The 24909-nt window shown below is 44.7% G+C and overlaps 1 protein-coding gene across 7 annotated transcripts in view; it reads left to right on the forward strand.

Annotated features, from left to right (window-relative positions):
• ARHGEF10L (Rho guanine nucleotide exchange factor 10 like) overlaps positions 1-24909 on the forward strand; it is a 129979-nt gene that overhangs the window by 54383 nt on the left and 50687 nt on the right. For 4 of the 7 annotated variants that reach the window (XM_082229798.1, XM_082229795.1, XM_082229796.1 and 1 more), the window contains 11 exons: positions 1889-2068; positions 3963-4079; positions 4501-4593; positions 6798-6971; positions 8703-8848; positions 11433-11447; positions 12509-12693; positions 13954-14069; positions 17453-17580; positions 18644-18744; positions 24123-24244. In XM_082229798.1, coding sequence (XP_082085924.1) covers positions 1889-2068; positions 3963-4079; positions 4501-4593; positions 6798-6971; positions 8703-8848; positions 11433-11447; positions 12509-12693; positions 13954-14069; positions 17453-17580; positions 18644-18744; positions 24123-24244 — 1377 coding nt within the window. The remainder of the gene's footprint in view (positions 1-1888; positions 2069-3962; positions 4080-4500; positions 4594-6797; positions 6972-8702; positions 8849-11432; positions 11448-12508; positions 12694-13953; positions 14070-17452; positions 17581-18643; positions 18745-24122; positions 24245-24909) is intronic. The other 3 variants (XM_082229797.1, XM_082229800.1, XM_082229801.1) reach the window with 1 other exon arrangement.

Raw genomic sequence — 24909 nt, forward strand, 5'->3', positions numbered from 1 at the left:
TCTTCCCATTTCACTAAAAGCAAAGAGAGATTCTGGTCCTCAAGCTTCTGGGCAACTAAAAACGATCTGAACTCTATGTACACATCTACATGCGCCCCATTGTATTTTAAACTTAGAGAGGCCAGTGAGCATACATCTTATTTTAATGAATTGACTTTTGCACAACTTCGGAAAGCTTTTACAGAGTTACGATTAAATACAATAAACTCTGCTTATAGAGATGGGAGACACAGAGGCATACCAAAAAATGAACGTGTTTGCATTAGGGGATGTCCTGAAGTAGAGGACCTTATGCATTATATCTTGCACTGCCCCTTATATAATGATGCAAGAGAAAGATTTTTAGCACCTATAACGACAAGGTCCCCTGGCCAGAGCCCCTCTGACTGATTTTATATCTCCTCGCAGACACAGATAAGTATGTGACCTGGTGTGTAGCATTCTTTGCAACTGCTGCTAGGAAAATTAGAGCAAATTATATAGCCAAGGTAGCCATCAACTGTAAAGGAGATGAATTTGACCCTATCTATCTACATCAGGCTATATCTTTGTCACCAAACTCTGAGTATAAATTGCACACTGTATTAATTGATATTGTTTTTTGATATGTTAGTGGCCATGTGATGATTTTAGCTTATGAATTTTATTGTTTAATGTCTTGATTTGTATATTGGGGTACTTTTATAGCTCTGTTTAGAGTACGTAATGTTTTGATAATATAAATGTTTTAAGTCTTTTGTATCAATCCAGTATATTTTCTTTTAATTGTCAAATGATTCTGTGTACATTGCAGCAGCCTTTGGCTACGTGCAATAAAACTGAATGACTGACTGACTCGCAGCAGCTCTCCAGGGTAACAGGCAGCAGATATTCCTAGCCTTTTCTGGAGAGGCTGCTGGGCGATGGAAATTGAGACCTTGTGCATTTTTTAAAAAATCGTTTTTATTAATTTTCCAATAAAAACGGCCAATCAACATATCCAATCATAATCCAATTAAAACAAAAAAATAAAATAAAAAAGACCAAATTGTAATCCAAATTGTAATTATTAATTTTTTGGTGCTCCCCATAGTCTGGACCTCTGAAGCATATCTCCAAATCTTCAGTCCTGCCTCTGCTCGTTGTTTTCCTATTTTCCACATCCCAGTTTAAATGCTTTAAAGTTTTCTGTCCCTGGCTCTACGATTCTCAATCATGTCAGAAATCATATTTCCTTTCGTCCGTTGAATACAGCTTTATTTGTGTATATATATTTTTCAACTGTCTATTTGCCAGCGCAGCTTTCCCTGACTCCGTTCCAATCTTCCAATCTGGGCTGCTGTCCAAGCCTGTTGTCTGAAGTTTAATGACACATCAACTGCCAAGTTGTTAATCATTCCAATCCGGGCTGTTGTCCAAGCTTTTCATTTGAGATTTAATGACATAGTAGCTTTGTGGGTGGCACTGTGGGTTAAATCACAGAGCCTAGGACTTGCCGATCAGAAGGTCGGCGGTTCGAATCCCTGCAACAGGGTGAGCTCCCGTTGCTCGGTCCCTGCTCCTGCCAACCTAGCAGTTTGAAAGCACGTCAAAATGCAAGTAGATAAATAGGTACCACTCCAGCGGGAAGGTAAACGGCGTTTCCATGCGCTGCTCTGGTTCGCCAGAAGCGGCTTTGTCATGCTGGCCACATGACCCGGAAGCTGTACGCCAGCTCCCTTGGCCAATAAAGTGAGATGTGCGCTGCAACCCCAGAGTCGGTAACGACTGGACCTAATGGTCAGGGGTCCCTTTACCTTAGTTTCCATATTGTTACTGTAAAGAGACCTTGTGCATTCAAGGCAAATACTCTGCCAGGGAGCGACCTTCTTTTCACGGCTCAGTGTCTTCCCGTCTCCACTGTTGACAGGATTACAGGAACCCTCTTGTGGAGATGGAGCCCAAAGTTCTCAGCCTCCGGAAATGCCAGGTGGTTTTCTTCCGGGTCAAAGAGATCCTGCAGTGCCACTCCATGTTCCAGATCGCCTTGTCTTCGCGCGTAGCTGAGTGGGACACCACAGAGAAAATCGGCGACCTCTTTGTGGCCTCGGTGAGTGTTTGCAGGACTCAGCTGGACAGGGGCATCACATTCCCGGAGGAGGAGGAGGAGAAGAAGGGTCAAGTATCCTCACCTTTATTTTTTATTTTTTTTAAATATAATTATTTATTAGGTTTTTTTTAACATATCATTTTCAACAGTAAATAAACATACTTTTACATCTTATTCAAATTTCTGACCCATCAATCCTGTCTGAAAATTTTCCAATCTAATCTCTCCGTATCCATTTCTTATCTTCCCTATTACATTTCAAACTCATAACCAATATCTCTATCTTTTTCTACTTTGTAACACTTCGTATATTTCTCCTTACAAAACTTCTTGTAGTCCTACTAGCGTAATTTGCTGGTTTCAGTTGCTCTTCAAATAATTCATATAATTCTTCCAATCTTCTGTAAATCTCTGGTCCCGCAGGTTTTGAATCCTTCCTGTCATTTTGTCCAATTCTGCATAGTCCATTAATTTTGTCTCCCATTCTTCTTTCGTCGGAATTTCTTCTTGTTTCCATTTCTGGGCTAACAATACTCTTGCTGCAGTTGTTGCATATAAAAACAATTTAACATCTTGCTTGTTAATGTCCTGACCTATAATACCAAGTAAAAATGCTTCTGGTTTTTTAAAGAATGTATATTTCAACATCTTTTTTATCTCATTATATATCATTTCCCAGAAGTTCTTTACTTTTTTACATTCCCACCACATATGATAAAATGTCCCTTCTTTTTCTTTACATTTCCAACATTTATTATTTGTCATACATTTTAGCTAATTTCACTGGTGTAATATACCATCTATACATCATTTTCATCATTTCTCTTTCAAAGCATTACAGGCTGTAAATTTTATCCTTTCATTCCACAACCTTTCCCAAGTATCCTCAACTTTCAAGCCTCCACCTTGTAGGTCCATAGCTCCTGTGTGGAATGTCCCCGGAAGCTTTGAGCTGCTTCAAAGGACAATCTATAAGGGATGTGGATGGAATCTGAAATGGAGAAAAGCAGCCCTTCTAGGTTAACATCTTTGGTCAAGGCAAATGGAAATGGAGAAAACAGCCCTTTTAGTTCAGCGTTGATGGTCTGGGCAAATGGAATGGGCACTAACTTAGTTTAATGCCTACATTCCAGGAGGCAATGATGGCCCCCAACTTTGTTGTTGTTGTTTAGTCGTTTAGTCATGTCCGACTCTTCGTGACCCCATGGACCAGAGCACGCCAGGCACTCCTGTTTTCCACTGCCTCCCACAGTTTGGTCCAACTCATGCTGGTAGCTTCGAGAACACTGTCCAACCATCTGGTCCTCTGTCGTCCCCTTCTCCTTGTGCCCTCCATCTTCCCCAACATCAGGGAGTCTTCTCTTCTCATGAGATGGCCAAAGTATGGGGGCCTCAGCTTCAGGATCTGTCCTTCCAGTGAGCACTCAGGGCTGATTTCCTTCAGAATGGATAGGTTTGATCTTCTTGCAGTCCATGGGACTCTCAAGAGTCTCCTCCAGCAACTTAATTTGAAAGCATCAATTCTTCAGCGATCAGCCTTCTTTATGGTCCAGCTCTCACTTCCTAACCCTTCATGGATCACTGCCTTGCCATGGCGAAGGGGCTTGAATAACTCAGAGAAGCTATGAGCTATGCCGTGCAGGGCCACCCAAGATGGACAGGTCATAGTGGAGAGTTTTGACCAAACATGATCCACCTGAAGCAGGAACTGGCAAGTCACTCCAGTATCCCTGCCAAGAAAACTCCATGGACAAAGGCCCCCAACTTAGAGTGCTTTAAAAAATCAGACCTATTCATGGAGGAGAGGGAAGTCGATAGCTACTAGCCACAATGGCTTTGCTCTGAACGAAATAGGTATGCAAACTCTCTCTTTCTCTTCCCGCTTCCACCCCAGTTTTCCAAGTCTATGGTGCTGGATGTCTACAGCGAATACGTCAACAATTTCACCACTGCCATGTCCCTGATCAAGAAGGCCTGCCTTACCAAGCCTGCCTTTCTAGAGTTCCTCAAGGTCAGTAGTTTGCTACAAGAGCTGGGAATTGTAGCTGCGGGAGGGGTGAACTAGAGTTCCCAGGATTCTTTGGCAGAAACACTGTGCTCTAAATGTAAGGTGTGGGTGTGACATGAGCGAGGACCAGTTTCATGTTCTGAGTCTGCTCTGGGCTAGGAGAGCCATGGGCCAAGCTGCTCTTTTCTGGCCTCAGTTTTCCCAGTCTGTAAAATGGGTATGCTGTCGCAAGGGTTGGTTACGGCAGTGAATAGGATAGGCTCTGCCATACCTCCTGCATGCCAGCATTGGGTCCAGAGAGGGAAAATTTGCTGTCTGGGCTGAGAGTCCGACAAGCATTATCTCCAAGGTGGGAGGCTGGAGACCCACCAAATTGGAAGGCAGAGGTCCTCACATTAACAGCGGACGATTCTTCTCTTGGCAGAAGAGGCAGATGGGCAGCGTCGACCGGGTGACTCTTTATGGCCTGATGGTGAAGCCCATCCAAAGATTCCCCCAGTTCATTCTCCTCCTCCAGGTACCCTTTTAAAAGTGCTTATCTGATTATTCTCAAAGGTGAGGGAGAGCCTTTCCCCTCTATCCCAGGGGCCAGTCAGAAAGGTCTGAAGGGCCAGATTCTGCCCCTGGGGCCTGAAGCACAACCTCATTTGCAATGCTGTGTACATTTTCAGTTGTCTTACCTCAGAAAGGATATTGTGGTGTTGGAAAAGGTTTGGACAAGGGAAACCCTATGGAGGAAGGTTACAGCATTTGGGACTTTTTAGCTTAGAGAGAAAGTGAGTCAAAAGTGACTTGATGGAAGTTTATAAAATTTAGACCTAGCTTGGAGAAAGTGGATACAGAAAAGAATTTCTTCGTTTCTCATAATACAATGGTACCTCGGGTTACATATGCTTCAGGTTACATACGCTTCAGGTTACAGACTCCTCTAACCCAGAAATAGTACCTCAGGTTAAGAACTCTGCTTCAGGATGAGAACAGAAATCGTGCTCCGGCACCACGGCAGCAGCGGGAGGCCCCATTAGCTAAAGTGGTGCTTCAGGTTGAGAACAGTTTCAGGTTAAGAACGGACCTCTGGAATGAATTAAGTACTTAACCCGAGGTACTACTGTACTAGAGCCTGTCGGTATCCAATGAAGCTGAATGCTGGAGATAGTGCCACAGGAGATAGTGCCACAGGAGATAGTGGCTGTAGCCGCAGTGACTCCACAATTTGAAGCAACCGTGCTTCTGAATCACAGTTGCTGGAAATTGCAGGAAAGGAGAGTTTTCTCTCTTTTCTGTCCTGTATCGGGAATTTTGTAATGTTTGAATGTAATCTGTTCCGGAAGACCGTTTGACTTCCGAAATGTTCGAAAACTGAGGCACAAATGCGATGGAGAAAATTGAAAAACATGCAATGGAAGCCATTTGACTTCTGAGGTGCATTTGAAAATGGAAACATTTACAGTGGTGCCCCGCAAGACGAATGCCTCGCAAGACGGAAAACTCGCTAGACGAAAGAGTTTTCCATTTTGGAGGTGCTTCGCAAAACGAATTTCCTATGGGCTTGCTTCGCAATGTCTTGCGAGTTCCCGCGGGTTTTTTTTTCCTTCCCCCCTTTTTCTAAGCTGCTAAGCTGTTTATCAGCTGATCCAATAAGCCGATAAGCCGCTAAAAGCCGCTAATAGCGCTAATCCGCTAATCCGTCAATGGGCTTGCTTCGCAAGACGAAAAAACCACTAGACGAAGAGAATCACAGAACGGATTCTTTTCGTCTTGCAAGGCACCACTGTACTCCTGGGTTTTCGGCGTTTGAAAAGCGAAATGATCGGCTTCCGAGGTGCCCCTGTATTTTTATATGTGCTGGAAGCTGCCCAGAGTGTGGTGGTGGTGATGTTCTTGTTCTTCTTGTTATTCCCGGCTCCTACCTACAGTTTTCCCGCTGGGGGAGGGGCATCTGGTTGTCCACTGTGAAAATAGGAGGATGGAGCTGATGAGTCCTGGGTCTGATCCTGCAGCCAGGATCTCCTTCTGTTCTTAGGTTCCTCATCTCGTTGGCTGGGAAGACCAAGCTGGGAGAAGGACGGGTGGAATGTTTTCTTTGCGCGTGGGGTGGAAATGCATGTCTCAGCTCCCAGCTTGCTCCTCCATTGGCCCAGGTGTTGTTGTTGTTGTTGTTGTTGTTGTTGTTGTTGTTAACAATAATAATAATTTTATTGAGTACAAATTAGAAAAAAATACAAACGTACAAAAAAAGGAAAATACATGTAACCAAGAGAAAATTAGAGAACATTTTACCTCTTCTCATATTTACGATTATTTACACCTCTACAAAACAATATTCACAATAAAGAAATGAAAGGTAAAATATAAAAGAAAAGAACAAGAAGAAGATAAAGAAAAGGAAGAATAAGATCAAGAATGAGAATTTTAAAAGTAGATAAGTATTCACTATACACAGCCATTTCCAATCTATATTTATGTTCAATTATGTATTTTCATCATATCCTTATCTGTCTTAATTAAAATATTTTTAAAAGACTTCCACCATTTGCCTCACGCGTTTTTAGTAGTCCATTTGTCAAAACCTCTGTTCTTCATATTTTTCCTTTGAGTTTCCTTAGTGGCCCAGGTGTTTGGGATGGAGATCCCTCTTCCTGCCTGATGGCTCTCTTCTTCTTCTTCTTCTTCTTCTTCTTCTTCTTCTTCTTCTTCTTCTTCTTCTTCTCCTTCTTCCAGGACATGCTGAAAAACACTCCCAAGGGCCACGCTGACCGGCTCTCCCTCCAGCTGGCTCTGACGGAGCTGGAGACCTTGGCGGAGAAACTCAATGAGCAGAAGCGACTGGCGGACCAGGTGGCTGAGATCCAGCAACTCACCAAGAGCGTCAGCGACCGCAGCAGCATCAACAAGGTAGGCTCAAGGTCTGGTCCTTTGAGGGATGCTTGAGGGATGCAAAGACCAAAGAGGCTCTCTCCTCATGACCAGCTACCCACTCTCTGACAATCTGCCAAGACACTTAGCTGACATAGGCTGTGCTCCTGTGGCTCTTGATCCCCGCTTTTGCAATTATATTTTATCACATTTTCAGAAAACCCACCTATACAGTCATACCTTGGTTTTCAAACAGCTGAGTTCCTGAACGTTTTGGCTCCCGAATGCCGCAAACCCAGAAGTGACTGTTTCGGTTTGCGAACTGTTTTTGGAAGCCGAACCTCCGACAGGGCTTCCGATTGGCTGCAGGAGCTTCCTCAGCAGCCAATCAGAAGCCGCACTTTGGTTTTCGAATGTTTCGGAAATTGAACGGACTTCTGGAACGGATTCTGTTTGACTTCCAATGTACGACTGTACACTCCATAATAATTTTTTCTTTGGTTTTGTCAACCTCCTGCCCCGTTTTCCATTCTGTTTTTTATTCCCCCTTGCTTCACCACATCTTTTACCATAACAACAATTCAACAATCTCTAATTCCTTCTGTTGTTCATAGTTCAAATCATGCTTGTGAATTCATCATGTTATAGTGTTTCTTTAAATAATAATAATAAAAAAGGCTTTAGATTCACAAAATGTTTAGGGGTATGTGTACCCCTGCATCCTCCCAGAAAAAAAGCACTCTGTGTGTGTGTGTGTGTGTGTGTGTATATATATTCTGTTTTACAATTTAAAATACTCATATCTGTAAGATATCAATGACTTCCCTTCTTTTCTTTCCATGATTCATTTTACATATCATAAATCCCGGCACATTTTACAAAAACTATACCAATCGGTATTCCATTATTTCCTCCATCCAAACTTATTTCCACTGTTGAATTTATCTTAACGCTGCCAGCATTTTCAGCCATACACAATTATTTCCCATATATTCAATAAACATTTTCCAGTCTTCCCTAAACGTATGTTCTTGTTCTCTTATTCTATATGTGAAGTCTACAGGTTGTGCATATTCTGTCAGCTTAAGTTGCCATTCTTCTTTGGTTGGGACCTCACTCATTTTCCATTTGGGGGCTAACAAAATACGGGGCACAGTTGTTGCATACATAAATAACCATTTTTGACACCTGGGAACTTCAGTCTGGATTATCCCCAACATAAAGGACTGTGGTTTGGTTTGGGGGGGGGGGAAGTACTTTTAAACATTTTTTTCAATTCATTTTGATCATTTCCCAATACAGTGGCACCTCGGGTTACATACACTTCAGGTTACATACGCTTCAGGTTACAGACTCCGCTAACCCAGAAATAGTGCTTCAGGTTAAGAACTTTGCTTCAGGTTGAGAACAGAAATTGTGCTCCAGCGGCGCGGCGGCAGCAGGAGGCCCCATTAGCTAAAGTGGTGCTTCGGGTTAAGAACAGTTTCAGGTTAAGAACAGACCTCCGGAACGAATTAAGTACTTAACCTGAGGTACCACTGTACCCTTTTACCCTTTTAAATGTTTAGGGCCTGTGTCAATGTGCTTGGTCTGCAGAAAAAGCTCCATTTGCAAATAATACAGGTGTTGGGACCTTCAGTATGCAATTAGGTTCTCCTCCTCTGCCCTTCAGGTGAGATAATCTTGATGGGGTGGCTGAAAGGTCCTAAGGTTCCCCCATTGATGGTTTCCTCTCTATCTGTCTCTCCTGGAAATGTCCTCCCCCGCCAGCTGTTAAGCTCAGGCCAGCGGCAGTTGCTGCTCTGCGAGACCTTGACGGAGACAGTCTACAGCGACCGCGGCCAGCTCATCAAGTCCAAGGAGCGGAAAGTCTTCCTGCTGAACGACATGCTGGTCTGCACCAACATAAACTTCAAGTGCGTGTCCAGATAATTTCGTGGGGGTGCTTGCGAGAGGTGGGAAAGAGAGATCAGGGCATAGCTTTTTTAAAGGGAAATTCCCTTATTCCGAATAGGATTCCTCGCAAGAAAAGGGAAAAGTTGACAGCTATGGATCGGGGCCCACTACAAGTGGGAGGGCTGCTGCAACACAGAGTCTGCAGAGTCCGCATGTGAGGAATCCCAATCACTTGAATCACGCAGATGATTTGCCATATGGGAAAACCATCAGATAGGAATGGTCGTTATTATCGTTGGACATCACAGCATGTTTTTAAAAGCATTAAATAAGGGGAAAAAACAGGATGAAGTAGTATATCGCCTCTGAGAATACAGGTGAAACTCGGAAAATTAGAATATTGTGGAAAAGTTCATTTATTTCAGTAATTCAACTTAAAAGGTGAAACTAACTAATATATGAGATAGACTCCTGACATGCAAAGTGAGATATGTCAAGCCTTTATTTGTTATAATTGTGATGATCATGGCGTACAGCTGATGAAAACCCCAAATTAACAATCTCGGAAAATTAGAATATTAAATGAAATCAGCAAAACAAAGATTGCAAATAGAGCAATATTGGAATTCTGAGAAGCATGCACTCAGTACTTGGTTTGGGTCCCTGTTGCATCAATTATGGCCTCAATGTGGTGTGGCATGGATTAGTTTCACCTTTTAAGTTGAATTACTGAAATAAACGAACTTTTCCACAATATTCTAATTTTCTGAGTTTCGCCTGTATTTCTTCGTCTTCTTTCGCACAGCCCCAAATCCAGTACTTATTTTCTGTTTTGTTTGTATGCTTTTGAAAACAAATCAAGTAGCCTGGCCTACTTGAGGAGCTAAACTTAAAAAAAAGAAATCAGAAGTTTCTCCTTTGTGCCTTCGCGTGTCAACTCTCTGCTTGTTTTGGAAAGGATAGAGCCCCCTTCGCCACCTAGAAATGCGTGTTTTGGTTTTTTCTTTCTTTTTCCCACCTGCCAGGAACTAGTGGTAGACACTGCGAGGGTGACACCTCGCTTTGATGCTTCGAGGTGTGAGGTTTTTTTTGTTTGTGACGCTAGGATGCCTTTGTGTGAGGCGGAGGTGAGGAAAATGAAAAAAAAAATCTGCCTTTGCAGGCAGAAGTTCGCTCACCTGCATGCTTGATGTTCCGAAGCCTTAACCAGGAATATCGAGAGGAGAAAAGTGGTGAATGGACTCGCCTGCCACTTATTTTATTGATTGCATTTATAGCTCACATTCTCCTCCAAGGAGGGCGGCTTAAGTGTTTAAAAAGGCCTCTGCATTTTGCTGCCTGGGGGGCTGTCCTGAGTGGTTTCCTTTTGATACCTGTATATATCTCGTCAGATGTAAGAGAGTCAAACAATGATATGACATTTTGTAGACATCTAAAGGCAGTCCTATTTCGGGGAGTTTTTATTGTTTGATGTTTTGTTTTATCCTTTTTATATTCTGTTGGAAGAAGCCTAGAGTGGCTGTGACAACCTGGTCAGATGGGTGGGGTACAAAGAATAGAGGGCTTTTTATTAAGCTGTCCCCCTCCCTCATTCAACCTCCACTACAACCCTAGAAGGAATCAGACCAGAGGCCCCAATGGGAAGTCCACAAGCAGGGGGCAACAGCCCATAGCTGTCAACTTACAGATTTGAAATAAGGGACCAGCAGCCTCGGAAATAAGGGATCAGCAGCCCAAATAAGGGATTTTGCTTTGCTTATACATAAATCCGGCACTGTTGGAGCCATGCTGCTTTTGCTGCGACTGCCTGTGTTTTGCAGGGGGTTGGACTAGATGATCCTACGCCTCCGGCTTCCCACCTGTCTCCTCACAACACGCCAAAGGGGGAAAAGGGAGAGACGGAGACGCGGCAGCTCGTGCGCGCTCTCTCTCTCACGGCGGAGGACCCTGAGCCGCTGCTTCCCTCCCGAGCCGGGCAAGCATAAAACCCGGGGAATTTAAGGGACATCATCAATAAGGGACAGCAGTGGGACATGGGCCTGGGATAAGGGAGTTTCCTGCCAAATAAGAGACGGTTGACAGCTATGCAATAGCCCCCTCTTCTTCGGCACACCTCGCTTGGTTGTGCGGCTGTGAGTTGGTACGAGCTCAGATTTCATTTCATTTCCATTTCGCTTTTAGTTTGTACACCACCTTTCTAAATTACTGAACACAAGGCGGTTTGCAAGCCGAAGAAACTACAAAGTTCGGATGCTTTATAACAATCTGATCAAATACGAAAAAGGTCGTAATAAGAGCCAGCAGCATATCAAATAAAGTAACGTCCAAGAATCCATTAGAAAACAACAGTACACAATATCAGCAAATAATAAACGGAAATTCTCTCTTAACAATTGCAATAAACAATTTCTAAACAATAAAAAAACTATCAGCAAGTCCCATGGAGCATAAAATAACACGATACAAATTGAGAAGCAAAGACACGCAACTTATCATTTTTTATTTTAAAAAATATCCCTGGAACTCCTCTGGGTTTCTCTGAGTTTTCCCTGGGGTTTCCGAGATTCCAACAATGACTGCTGCTTTGATCTTTTTCTTCCACAGGCCGATTAACTCCAGGTAAGGCAAGGTTTGGGTGGTTTGCCCCACATTTTATCGGGGGCGCAAGTTTTGGCATGCTGGTGATGGATTGTGGTGGGCTTTCTGTTGCTTCTGCCTGCTTAGTGTTGGGAGCTGGCTCTCGCTTTTAAGCAGCTAATAACGTCTTTCCATGATTTGTGGTGTCGCGTTATATAGTAAGCCCAAAACTCAATTGGCTGGTTACATTTTGTGGATCACCTAAGGCCATAATTGCATATAGTCAAACTGTATATCTGAAGGAGCGTCTCCAACCCCATCGTTCAGTCCGGACACTGAGATCCAGCTCCGAGGGCCTTCTGGCGGTTCCCTCTCTGTGAGAAGTGAGGTTACAGGGAACCAGGCAGAGGGCCTTCTCGGTAGTGGCGCCCACCCTGTGGAACACCCTCTCTTCAGATGTGAAGGAAATAAGCAGTTATCCTATCTTTAAAAGACATCTGAAGGCAGCCCTGTTTAGGGAAGTTTTTAATATTTAATGCTGTACTGTTTTTAACATTTGATTGGGAGCCGCCCAGAGTGGCTGGGGAAACTCAGCCAGATGGACGGGGTATAAATAATAAATTATTATTATTATTATTATATACCACTGTACTCTCCCCTCCTGCGGCGTCCAGTGTTCAGAAGCATCACTGCCTCTGGTTGTGTTGGCAGAGCGTAGTTGTCATGCCCTCTCCTTTGCGAATTTCTCTTTTTAAGCCGTCCAAGCTGGTGGCTATTACTGCCTCTCATGGTAGGGCATCAGGAGAGCCTGGTTGGCTGGATTAGACCCTGCAGTCCAACCTCCTGTTCTCCCAGTGGCCAACCAGATGGGAAATTTGCAAGTGGGACCCAAACACAACAGCCCCCTTTCCCTTCCGTGGCTTCCAGCAACCGGTATTCAGAAGAGTGGCGGTTCTCTTGTGCATGTTGCAATGGATTTTTAAGCTTGGCTGAGCTTGGGATTGAGTAGTACCCCTCACCTGCATGGTTGGACTGGATAAACAGTTCTTCCTCAGCAATTATTTTTCTTTAAAACTGGATTTCCCGTCCTCCTCTCCTTGCAGGGGGCAGCTGGAAATCAGCACCCTGGTTCCGCTCGGCCCCAAGTACATCGTGAAATGGAACGCCGCCCTGCCGCAGGTCCAGGTGGTGGAAGTCGGGCAGGAGAGCAGCGCCCACGAGAAGGACAACGTGGTCATCCCCAATCTTGGGCTGAAGAAGCACATGCCAAGCAGCCAGTCCTCACACAGTGAGTAGGCGCTTTTGCTTCCGGTCGAACCAGTTTGGAATGCGGTCCAAATCTGTCCCTTCAGGGGTGCCCAAATTATTTCCCAAGAGGGCCAGATTTGATGAAATGAACATCCGTGAGGGCTGACCAAATCTGTTGAGCTCTGTTGGGGTTGTTGACCCCAGATTTATTTTTTAATTATTTACGGGACCCCCTCTCCTTAAGGTCCACAGATGACAACATTTTGGAGGTCCCAAGTCACAAGGTGGTTCGATTGGTCTCAACTAGGGCCAGGGCCTTTTCAGTATAGGCCCCAACTTGGAGGAATGCTCTGTCACAAGAGACTAGGGCCCTGCAGGACTTGACATCTTTCCGCAGGGCCTGCAAGACAGAGCTGTTCTGCCTGGTCTTTGGTTTGGACTCAGTCTGACCCTTATGTTTCCCTCCCCTTATGGTTTTGATCTATGGGCTACTTTTAAAATGAGGCTGCATTTTAAATTGCATTTTAACTTGTATTTTAAATTGGTTCCCCCCCCCCCCTATTATGTTTTTATTGTAATTTTACTGGTGTTAGCCACCCTGAGCCTGGCTCTGGCCGAGGAGGGTGGGGTATTAATAATAATAATAATAATAATAATAATAATAATAATAATAAAAAAAACTGCCACAGGGGCTGGATACAACCAGCCGAGGAGCTGAATTAGGCCCCCAGAACAGACTTTGGACATGCCTGCTTCAGGTTCACAGCAATTGGGGAAAAAATAAAAATAAAATAGTGATGTCCCAGCTTTCTCCTCAGAAATCAATGTCCTTCATAAGTATCCAGGGCACACATGGCAATTCTATACCTCCTTGCAACATATAATGCTGCTAGATTCTGCACATGCAAATTAACTTGATTTCCTCATTTATTCATCTACTTTAAACATATACTCTTATAAAACTGCAGGCGATTACAACAATCCTGCCAATGTTCTTATCTGTTTAAATTTTATTTTTGTAAATATTCATTAAACCCTTTCTATTCTTTTGAGGTTTTTCGCAAACCATGTGGCGTATAAATGAATGAATGTAAATTCTATAGATTTATATAAAATGAGCTTGTTGCGGCAGGATGTTTTCAGAGAGACAAATGCAAGCAGTGTTTGGGTTCTCCTTTTTATTTTTTAATCGACTGGCTGCTAGTGTTTAGCTGTGGGCATAGCTTCCTCTGGGCTGCCGACATCATTGTGTCGTTTGCCCTTGTCATTGTGGTTTCTCCCTGTCCCTTCTTACCACCAGATAAAGTGTACCTGGGTCCTCCTCGCCTGTTTCAGGAGCTACAAGACCTTCAGAAAGACCTGGCAGTGGTGGAACAGATCACTCTGCTCATCAGCACCCTTCACGGTACATACCAGGTGAGTCCTGTGAGGGTTTGTTTTAAAACAAAAGATTTCCATGGGAGTGTCAGGCTGAAGCAGATCTAGTTGGTGGGCTCGTTCCTTATCTTCCCCACCCATCGGGGGCCACATTTGACAAGTGTCACCTGATGTCACAAATCATAGAATTGTAGAGTTGGAAGGGACCCTGACGGTCATCTAGACCAACCCCCTGCAATGCAGGAATATGAAGCTGTCCCATACGAGGAATCGAACCTGCAACCTTGCCGTGATCAGTGCCACGTTCTAACCAATTCAAATGGCTCTCACTGCCAGAAAGTTCTTCCTGATGTTTAGTCAGAATCTCCTTTCTGGTCGTTTGAATCCATGGGTTTGAGTCCTACCCTCCAGAGTAGGAGAAAACAAGCTTGTTCCGTCTTCCATGGGGCAGCCTTTGAGATCTTTGAAGATGGCTCTTATATCTCCTCTCGATCTTCTCCGTTCCAGGCTAAACATCCCCAATTCCCTCAACCATTCCTCATCAGGAATAATAATATTTATTATTAATATTTTATCATCATCATCAAACCTTTTATTGGCATCACATACAAACATCCATTGTAAATCAATACAGAATTACCACCTCCCCAATGTCACAGAACATTGGTCAAATGAAAAGAGGCAAAACAGTCTAACATTACATATTATTAATATTATTAACCCTTGTTCTATTAGTGTGGCAATGGCAATGCCACAACTGAGTTCTGATGAGCTCCAGCTGAAAAAACCCCATTATTATTATTATTATTATTATTATTATTATTATTATTATTATCATTATCATTATCATTATCATCATTATTACAATATGTTAATAACCCTTCAACCTAAGGTCCCAAGGTGGGTTATGACAATTAAAACACATCATTAGGATTAAACGACAACAATGCACGATATTGATGATGATGATAAAAAATAATTTTATTGTTTAAAAGCCACCCATCTGACTGGGTTGCCCCAGCCATGCTGGGCAGCTCCCAACAGAATATTAAAAAAACAAGAAACATCAAACGTTAAAAACCTTCCCTATACAGTCAAACCTCGGTTCTCAAATGGCTCCGTTTTCAAAAAATTTGGCTCCCGAACGCCGAAGACCCGCAAATAAATGCTCTGGTTTTCAAACATTTTTCAGAACCCGAACGTTTGAGTGCTAGAAGCTCTTGCAACCAATCGGAAGCCGTGCCTCGGTTGTCGAAAGTTTCGGAAGTCGAACGGTCTTCCAGAATGGATTATGTTCGACACCTGAGGTTTGACTATACAGTACAGGGCTGCCTTCAGATGTCTTCTAAAAGTCAGACAGTTGTTTATTTCCTTGACATCTGGTGGGAGGGAGTTGGGTATGTTTAGCCTGCGAAGGAGGAGAATGAGAGGTGATGTGATAGCCACCTTTAAGTATCTGAAGGGCCGTCACATGGAAGATGGAGCAAGGATGTTTGCTGCGACTCAAGAGGGGAGATTCTGAACCCAGTGCCTTCAAGCTACAAGCAAGGAGATTCTAACTGAACCTTAGCAAAACAATTCCGAGATTAAGACCTGTTTAACAGTCTGACCAAAGGAGACTTGGAAGGAGAAGGGGACGACAGAGGTTGAGATGGTTGGACAGTGTTCTCAAAGCTACAGACATGAGTCTGACCAAACTGCGGGAGGCAGTGGAAAACAGGAGTGCCTGGCGTGCTCTGGTTCATGGGGTCACGAAGAGTCGGACACGACTAAACGACTAAACAACAACAAAAACAGTGGAATATGAGCGCGCAAAATATGGTCTGAAGCTCAACATCAAAAAAACGAAGATCATGGCCACTGGTCCCACCACCTCCTGGTAAATACAAGGGGAAGAAATGGAGGCAGTGAGAGATTTTACTTTTTTGGGCTCCATGATCACTGCAGATGGTGACAGCAGTCATGAAATTAAAAGACACCTGCTTCTTGGGAGAAAAGCAATGACAAACCTAGACAGCATCTTAAAAAGCAGAGACATCACCTTGCCAACAAAGGTCCGTATAGTTCAAGCTATGGTTTTCCCAGTAGTGATGTATGGAAGTGAGCGCTAGATTATATAGAAGGCTGATTGCCAAAGAATGGATGCTTTTGAATTCTGGTGCTGGAGGAGACTCTTGAGAGTCCCATGGTCTGCAAGAAGATCAAACCTATCCATTCTGAAGGAAATCAGCCCTGAGTGCTCACTGGAAGGACAGACCATGAAGCTGAGACTCCAATACTTTGGCCACCTCATGAGAAGAGAAGACTCCCTGGAAAAGGCCCTGATGTTGTGAAAGATGGAGGGCACAAGGAGAAGGGGACGAGAGAGGACAAGATGGTTGGATAGTGTTCTCGAAGCTACCAGCATGAGTTTGACCAAACTGCGGGAGGCAGTGGAAGACAGGAGTGCCTGGCGTGCTCTGGTCCATGGGATCACGAAGAGTCGGACACGACTAAACGACTAAACAACAACAAAAACAGTGGAATATGAGCGCGCAAAATATGGTCTGAAGCTCAACATCAAAAAAACGAAGATCATGGCCACTGGTCCCATCACCTCCTGGCAAATACAAGGGGAAGAAATGGAGGCAGTGAGAGATTTTACTTTTTTGGGCTCCATGATCACTGCAGATGGTGACAGCAGTCATGAAATTAAAAGACACCTGCTTCTTGGGAGAAAAGCAATGACAAACCTAGACAGCATCTTAAAAAGCAGAGACATCACCTTGCCAACAAAGGTCCGTATAGTTCAAGCTATGGTTTTCCCAGTAGTGATGTATGGAAGTGAGCGCTAGATTATATAGAAGGCTGATTGCCAAAGAATGGATGCTTTTGAATTCTGGTGCTGGAGGAGACTCTTGAGAGTCCCATGGTCTGCAAGAAGATCAAACCTATCCATTCTGAAGGAAATCAGCCCTGAGTGCTCAATGGAAGGACAGACCATGAAGCTGAGACTCCAATACTTTGGCCACCTCATGAGAAGAGAAGACTCCCTGGAAAAGGCCCTGATGTTGTGAAAGATGGAGGGCACAAGGAGAAGGGGACGAGAGAGGACGAGATGGTTGGATAGTGTTCTCGAAGCTACCAGCATGAGTTTGACCAAACTGCGGGAGGCAGTGGAAGACAGGAGTGCCTGGCGTGCTCTGGTCCATGGGATCACGAAGAGTCGGACACGACTAAACAACAACAACAACAGTGGGATGGACTTCCTCAGAAGGCAGGTTTTTAAGCAGAGGTTGGATGGACACCAGTTAGGGATTAATTCGTTGCAATTCCTGCTTTGCAGGGGGTTGGAATGGATGATCTTTGGGGTCCCCTCCAATTCTAGGATTCTGTGTGGTTGTGTGACTGCCCCTCCTTTTTTCCCCTTCTCTGGTTCCTAGAATCTGAACATGACCGTCGCTCAGGACTGGTGCTTAGCTCTGCAGAGGCTGATGCGGGTGAAAGAGGAAGAGATCCATTCTGCAAACAAGTGCCGCCTCCGTCTCCTACTCCCAGGGAAGCCTGACAAGTGGGTTATTCGACCTTCAGCAATTTATTTGCTTTTTTTAATAAAAATGCCCCAGGCACTGTTTGTGGCTGATGGTGCACTCTAAGCCTTTGACTCCAACTCCATTAAAGGTAAAGGGACCCCTGACCATTAGGTCCAGCCGTGGCCGACTCTGGGGTTGCGGCGTTCATCTCGCTTTATTAGCCGAGGGAGCCGGCGTACAGCTTCCGGGTCATGTGGCCAGCATGACTAAGCCGCTTCTGGTGAACCAGAGCAGCGCATGGAAACGCCGTTTACCTTCCCGCCAAAGCGGTACCTATTTATCTACTTGCACTTTGACGTGCTTTCGAACTGCTAGGTGGGCAGGAGCAGGGACCGAGCAACGGGAGCTCACCCCATTGCGGGGATTCGAACCGCTGACCTTCTGACCAGCAAGTCCTAGGCTCTGTGGTTTAACCCACAGTGCCACCCGCGTCCCTTCCAACTCCATTAGCCCACTTTAAAATACAAAGTGCCATGCCGACTTTTGAGTTACACAGGATTCTTCATCAAGCTGGATGCCCCCTAGATGTTATTGGAGTCCAACAACACCTCCCTTTTCTACATCCAGGCTTAAGAGGCAAAGGAGGATGCAGAATCAATAGTCTCCAGCAAATACACACTCTATTTTTTAAAAATATATATATTTATTAATTTAAAATAAATACATTTCTGAAAAACTGACATATATACAAGTAAACAAACATACAATCAAACAAACAAATAACATAAGAATCAAACAAACTACCGCACTATAAGATATAAGAAGATTAATATAATTATCATCATATATACCCCTGGTGTTGAACTCAATTATAACATTTATAGAAAAGAAATTTAAAACTGACTTCCAATTAATCTCACTGTACTTTGTCTATTGGCAGAATTAGACTGATCCCTGTATTGTATAAATATAAGTTTGTAGGGAGGTAAAAAGAAATTATATAAGAAATATGTTACTGTGTGGTATAAAGTAATGGTGAGACAGAATACACGCTCTCTAATCCTTTTTTTCTTTCCCTTTCTGGACGCTTTCCCACCTCAGGTCTGGGCGCCCTGTCAACGTCATGGTAGTCTTCATCACCCCCAACCCCCTCAGCAAAATCTCCTGGGTCAACCGCTTGCATTTGGCCAAAATCGCTCTGCGTGAGTAACTTCCTTTTTAAAAAATATTCGCCAGATCAGCTGGTATTTTGACAACGTGCTATGCAGGCTTCCAGGTTACACAGGACTCTACTTTGAGCTGGGTCAGATAAAAGTTTTTTTATTTTATTATAGCAAGGCCAGCATCCACAAATGCCCCTAGAAAGCTCACAAGGATGGCGTGAAAGCCATAAATTATTATTACAAATTATTATTATTATTATTATTATTATTATTATTATTATTATTATATACCCCCTTCCCTGTTGCTTCTGTCATTTGGTGACTGGCCATCCAAAGGTAGATTGCCTCCATAGCTGTCCACTTTTCCCTTTTCTTGCGAGGAATCCTATTCGGAATAAGGGCATTTCCCTTAAAAAAAGGGAAAGGTTGACAGCTATGATTGCCTCTGAGCATCATGCCTTAATGGCCATTTATGGAAGTGGAGGTGGCCGCTGGTACCCACTAGAGACTGGTGAGGATGAAGGCAGAAAAACCAAAAAGTGGGTGGAGACGAGAGCCAGTGATTGGCTGAGCCAATGAGAAGCAGCCCTGACCCCACCCCATGGGGCTGTTTGGTTGTTGGTTTGTTGATGGCATTGCATAACCCCCTTTCCTTCAAGGAGATCAGAGCAGTGTACATAACTCTCCCTCCTGTCATTTAGTCCCCTGCAACAACCCTGTTTGGTAGGTTAGGCTGAGAGGCCATCCAGCAAGCTTTGTGGCTTAGTGGGGGTACAAACACTGGACTTTCCCAGGCCCTAGTCCAGAACTGTAACCACTACACCGCACTGTTGTTATCAGAAGGCAGGCAGATGGAGGCTGGTTGAGAGCAAAGTTGGTCTGGTGGGGCGATGCCCCGCTTGCCCGAAATGGACCATCTACCTCTGAGCTCCAGAGAAACGGAAAGAAGTATTTGGGGGCAGCCTGATTCCCTGCGGAAGTGAGTTCCGTAAGTGTGGGGCTACCACTAAAAAGGCCTCATTTGATCTGCAGTTCTCCATGGGCCTCTGCTAGATAGACTTCTCCCCCCCCAAAAAAAAATGACTTGTGCCTACAACCACTGTCTTACAGTGGGGATAGGCAATCTTGTTCCACGCTTTGTGAGAAGAAAAGCTTTGATTTCTGCATTAAAGTGGGTTGGGCTAGATGACCCTTGGGGCCTCTTGCAACTCTGCAGTTCTATGGTTATTTAGTCTGTCTACCCTTTTTTTGCCTGTGTCCCCCCCCAAAAAAAGAAAGAGCACCTGGCTGTTTTCATATATTCATAAATTTCAGGTGTGTGTCAATCTTTGGGGAGTTTGTTATGAGGTTCCCCTTCCCGCATCTAATTAGCTGCCTTTGTTTTTGATTTTTCTGTAATTAAAGATCCCAGCCACCACTCCCAGAGTTTCCCAGCGAAGGAGAAAATAAATTATACTGTTTTTGTCCCCCGTGAACGTCAGGAGTATAATCTACATTTTCAGGAAGGAAAGACAGACACTTGAGTGTCTGGGACGTTTTTCTCCTTCTAACCTGATAATATTTCCCATCCATTGGTCTTAAGCAGTTGGTCCCTTAAGCAGTTGCCGTATTAAGCGGTTGGTCCCTTACCTTTCTCGCCCTGATTTAGCCAAAGTGATCCATGCGATGGTCACCTCCAGGCTTGATTACTGTGATTCGCTCTACGCAGGGCTGCCCTTGAAGCTGACCCAGAAACTCCAGCGGGTGCAGAATGCTGCGGCAAGTCTCCTTGCCACGGGATCACATTCATCCAGTGCTTTACCAGCTGCACTGGCTCCCGGTGGTGTACAGGATCAGGTTTAAGGGGCTGGTTTTGACCTTTAAAGCCCTATGTGGCCTAGGACCCGCATACCTTTGGGGCCGCCTCTCCTGGTATGCCCTGTGGAGATCCACAAATGACAACACTTTGGAAATCCCAAGTCGCAAGGTGGTTAGATTGGTCTCAACTAGAGCCAGGGCCTTTTCAGTACTGGCCCCGACTTGGTGGAACGCTCTGTCACAAGGGACTAGGGCCCTGCAGGACTTGACTTCTTGGTGTTCCACCAAGTCGGGGCCAATACTGAAAAGGTCCTGGCTCTAGTTGAGACCAACCTAACCACCTTGTGACTTGGGACCTCCAAAATGTTGTCATTTGTGGACCTTAAGTTCCTCCGCGGGGCATACCAGGAGAGGCGGTCTGGTATATAATTAATAATAATAGTAATAATTTATTTCTACCCCGCCTATCTGGGCGGCTTCCAACAGAAGGTTAAAAATACATTAATACATCAGTCATTAAAAACTTCCCTAAACAGGGATGGGTGACATCTCTTAAGTGCCTGACACGGAGCAGGTCCCATTACAGAAGGAAGGAGGAAAAATATCCCCAACCCAAAGACGAGTGACATTGCAAGGTCGTTCTTCCGAGCAGCTGCTCTGAGCACCTCCTGCCCTTTAATCTCCTCATTAACCGGAGGAAAAAGAGCAGCGAAGAGTTTCGGGCGCCCTCAAAAGTCTCCTTTTTGCGTTCCAGCTTCCTCCGAGCTCCCTCAGGATGCTCTTATCACCGTTCCCTATTGAACTCGAGCAAAACTGCTGCAGCAAGAAAGGCTCTCTCCCCCTCGCCTTATTTTTAAATGGAAGAGAGAAAGGTTTGGCTGGGGGGGGGTGGCAAACAGAGAGAAATTCATTTGAAAAGCTTATTTGAATTCCCGTCTTCCCGCAGGCACTGATGATTTGATTTCCTTGGTTTTATATATATATAAAAGCAGTTTGTTGGCCTATTTTAATCTGAAGTGCCTGGGGGAAAATGACTGCAGTCTCCACTTAAAAATAAGATGTGTGTGTGTGTTTCTTTTTTAAACGTGGAGGATCGTTGACTTTATTTTCTTGCTGCTGCTTTTCTTTCCCCCATAGCTGCTGAGGGTAATGCAGAAGGTGCTGCCTTTTGTTGTTTAGTCGTGTAGTTGTGTCCAACTCTTCGTGACCCCATGGACCAGAGCACGCCAGGCACTCCTGTCTTCCACTGCCTCCCGCAGTTTGGACAAACTCATGCTGGTAGCTTCGAGAACACTGTCCAACCATCTTGTTCTCTGTCGTCCCCTTCTCCTTGTGCCCTCCATCTTTCCCAACATCAGGGCCTTTTCCAGGGAGTCTTCTCTTCTCATGAGGTGGCCAAAGTATTGGAGCCTCAGCTTCAGGATCTGTCCTTCCAGTGAGCACTCAGGGCTGATTTCCTTAAGGATGGATAGGTTTGATCTTCTTGCAGTCCATGGGACTCTCAAGAGTCTCCTCCACCTCCATAATTCAAAAGCATCAATTCTTCGGCGATCAGCCTTCTTTATGGCCCAGCTCTCACTTCCATACATCACTACTGGGAAAACCATGGCTTTAACTATACAGACCTTTGTTGGCAAGGTGATGTCTCTGCTTTTTAAGATGTTGTCTAGGTTTGTCATTGCTTTCCTCCCACGAAACAGGTGTCTTTTAATTTCGTGACTGCTGTCACCATCTGCAGTGATCATGGAGCGCAAGAAAGTAAAATCTCTCACTGCCTCCATTTCTTCCCCGTCTATTTGCCTTAGGATCCTAGAATTGTAGAGTTCAAAGGGACCTCAAGAGTCATCTATCCCAACCTCTTGCAATGTAGGAATCTCCACTAAAGCATCCATGACAGATGGCCTTCCAACTTCTGCTTTAAAACCTCTTGAAGGGAGAAAGTAGCAAGGGGAAGGACCTCTGCAGTTTTTCAGTGTGCAAACAAAAGTGTCCCCACAAGGAGACTTCAGGCCTTTAATTTGACATCTGTCCCCCCTGCCCCCCCAAAACCCCCAACATTGTGCTTTGGGGTACAGATTTGTTGTAAAGTAGGACATTCTGGGGGATCCTGCGAAGAGACAAAACCACCTGTGGGTCCCCAGATGTTGTTGGACTACAACTCCCATCACCCCTAGCTAGCAAGGCCAGAGCTCAGGGATGATGGGAGTTGTAGTCCAACAACATCTGGGGACCCACGGGTTGAGAACCGCTCAGAATGGCCCCTGGTTCCACCTTCTGCGCGACAATCCCTCGCTGTCCAACGTTGGCACAATGAGTAGAGCTTGCCCTCTGTCTTGCTTGCCGGGCTCTGGGATGCTCTTGTGTGGGTTACAGAATGGTCCTGGGAAACTCCTGCAAGTCTCCAGAGCATGGGTAGGCCGGATCCGGCCCAATTGCCTTCTAAATCCGGCCTGCACACGGTCTGGGAATCAGCGTGTTTTTACATGAGTAGAATGTGTCCTTTTACAGTGGTACCTCGGGTTACATACGCTTCAGGTTGCATACGCTTCAGGTTATAGACTCCGCTAACCCAGAAAAATTACCTCGGGTTAAGAACTTTGCTTCAGGGTGAGAACAGAAATTGTGCTCCGGTGGCACAGCAGCAGCGGGAGGCCCCATTAGCTAAAGTGGTGCTTCAGGTTAAGAACAGTTTCAGGTTAAGAATGGACCTCCGGAATGAATTAAGTACTTAACCTGAGGTACCACTGTATTTCAAATGCATCTCTGGGTTATTTGTGGGACCTGCCTAGTGTTTTTACATCAGAAAAATGTGTGCTTTTATTTAAAATGCATCTCTGGGTTATTTGTGAGGCATAGGAATTTGTTCATTCCCCCCCCCCCAAATATAATCCGGTCCCCCACAAGGTCTGAAGGACAGTGGATCAGCCCCCTGCTGAAAAAGTTTGCTGACCCCTGCTCCAGAGCCCTATAGGCTCTCTCACACCCTTAAACAAAATGTATTTATTTTTCAGCGCCCTGTTCGAAACCGTGATTGTGTATGTAAAATCTGCCCACCTTTTGTGAGCCCACTGTCCCTGCCAGCTAGGGCCGGGTGATACCTGGTTTTCAACATTGCAATATATCACCAGCTAAACATCGCAATGTACCGAAATATTGCTGTGTCTGAAAAAAGGATGGAACTATGTAGAGGCGAATACTAGGGCTGGGCGATATTTGGTTTTCAACATAGAGATATATCCTTGTGGAATAAGGATGGAGCTGTTTTTCAACTTCATGATACATCACCAGCCAAACATTGTGATATACCGATATATCGTGATATACCAATATATCATGGTATATGTCTGAAATAAGGATGGAACCATGTAGAGGTGAACACTGGGCTGGGTGATAGCTGGTTTTCAACATTGTGATATATCACCAGCTAAACATCATGATATTCATCTCTGCACCATCCCCTCTGTTTGTTCCCAAACCGTAGGACTGATGAGTTGGGAGCGATCCCAAGACTCATCCATTTCAAACCCCTCTATTGTCTCCCACACGGATGGCTTCACCAGTGGCTGTTTCTCCTGAGCCCAGAAGGATGTGTGGCTCACATTCCCTCTCTTCTCTTGCAGGCGAGGAAAACCAGCCTGGCTGGCTGTGCCCGGAAGAGGACAAGAAGTGCAAAGCCCCCTTCTGGTGCCCCATTTTGGTCTCCCGCATGCCCGCCTTCTCTTCCAGAGCTCTGGACCTTCAGGTAAGACAGACCCACACCCTGCCCCGATGGGGCCTAAAGGACAAGATGGGCCAGAAGAAGAATGGGTTAAAGGGCTCTACTTGTTTAGTCTCCTGGTTCATCCAAGCACAGTGCTGTCTGCACTGGTTTCCAGCGGCTGCCCAGGATTTCAGGCAAGGAAGGTTCCCACTCCTAGCTAGAGATGCTGCTAGGGGATTTTTGCATGCAGAGCAGGAACTCAGCCACTAAGCTTCAAGGGCTGGGAGATATCTCAATATAACCTCCCAAACCATTCTGAAGTGCATATTGTAATATTGGTTTCATAATTTTGGACCCGGCAATATGCTGTGAATCATGATTTGTGTTTGCGTCCTATGCAAAAATCAAAATATGGGGGAAACCATGAAGCCAGCCAATGCCTCTGCTGTACATAGCTCCATCCTTATTTCAGACATTGTGATATATCAGTGTATCGTGAAGTCTTAGCTGGTTGAAAACCAGATATCGCCCGGCCCCAAATATAAAGTTGAGTTTCTAGTCCTCAGGGTTCTAGATCAAAGGCTGAGTGAAACAAAAATAGCTTCATCATGTATAATGAGATAAGAATTTACTGTTTATTACCAAACTTAAAAGCATGGAGAGACCTGGTCTGATAAAGCTATTTTTGGCCATCTCATCCCTTGCTT

The sequence above is a fragment of the Podarcis vaucheri genome (assembly GCF_965113315.1).
Source record: "Podarcis vaucheri genome assembly, chromosome: 7".
NCBI lineage: Eukaryota > Metazoa > Chordata > Lepidosauria > Squamata > Lacertidae > Podarcis > Podarcis vaucheri.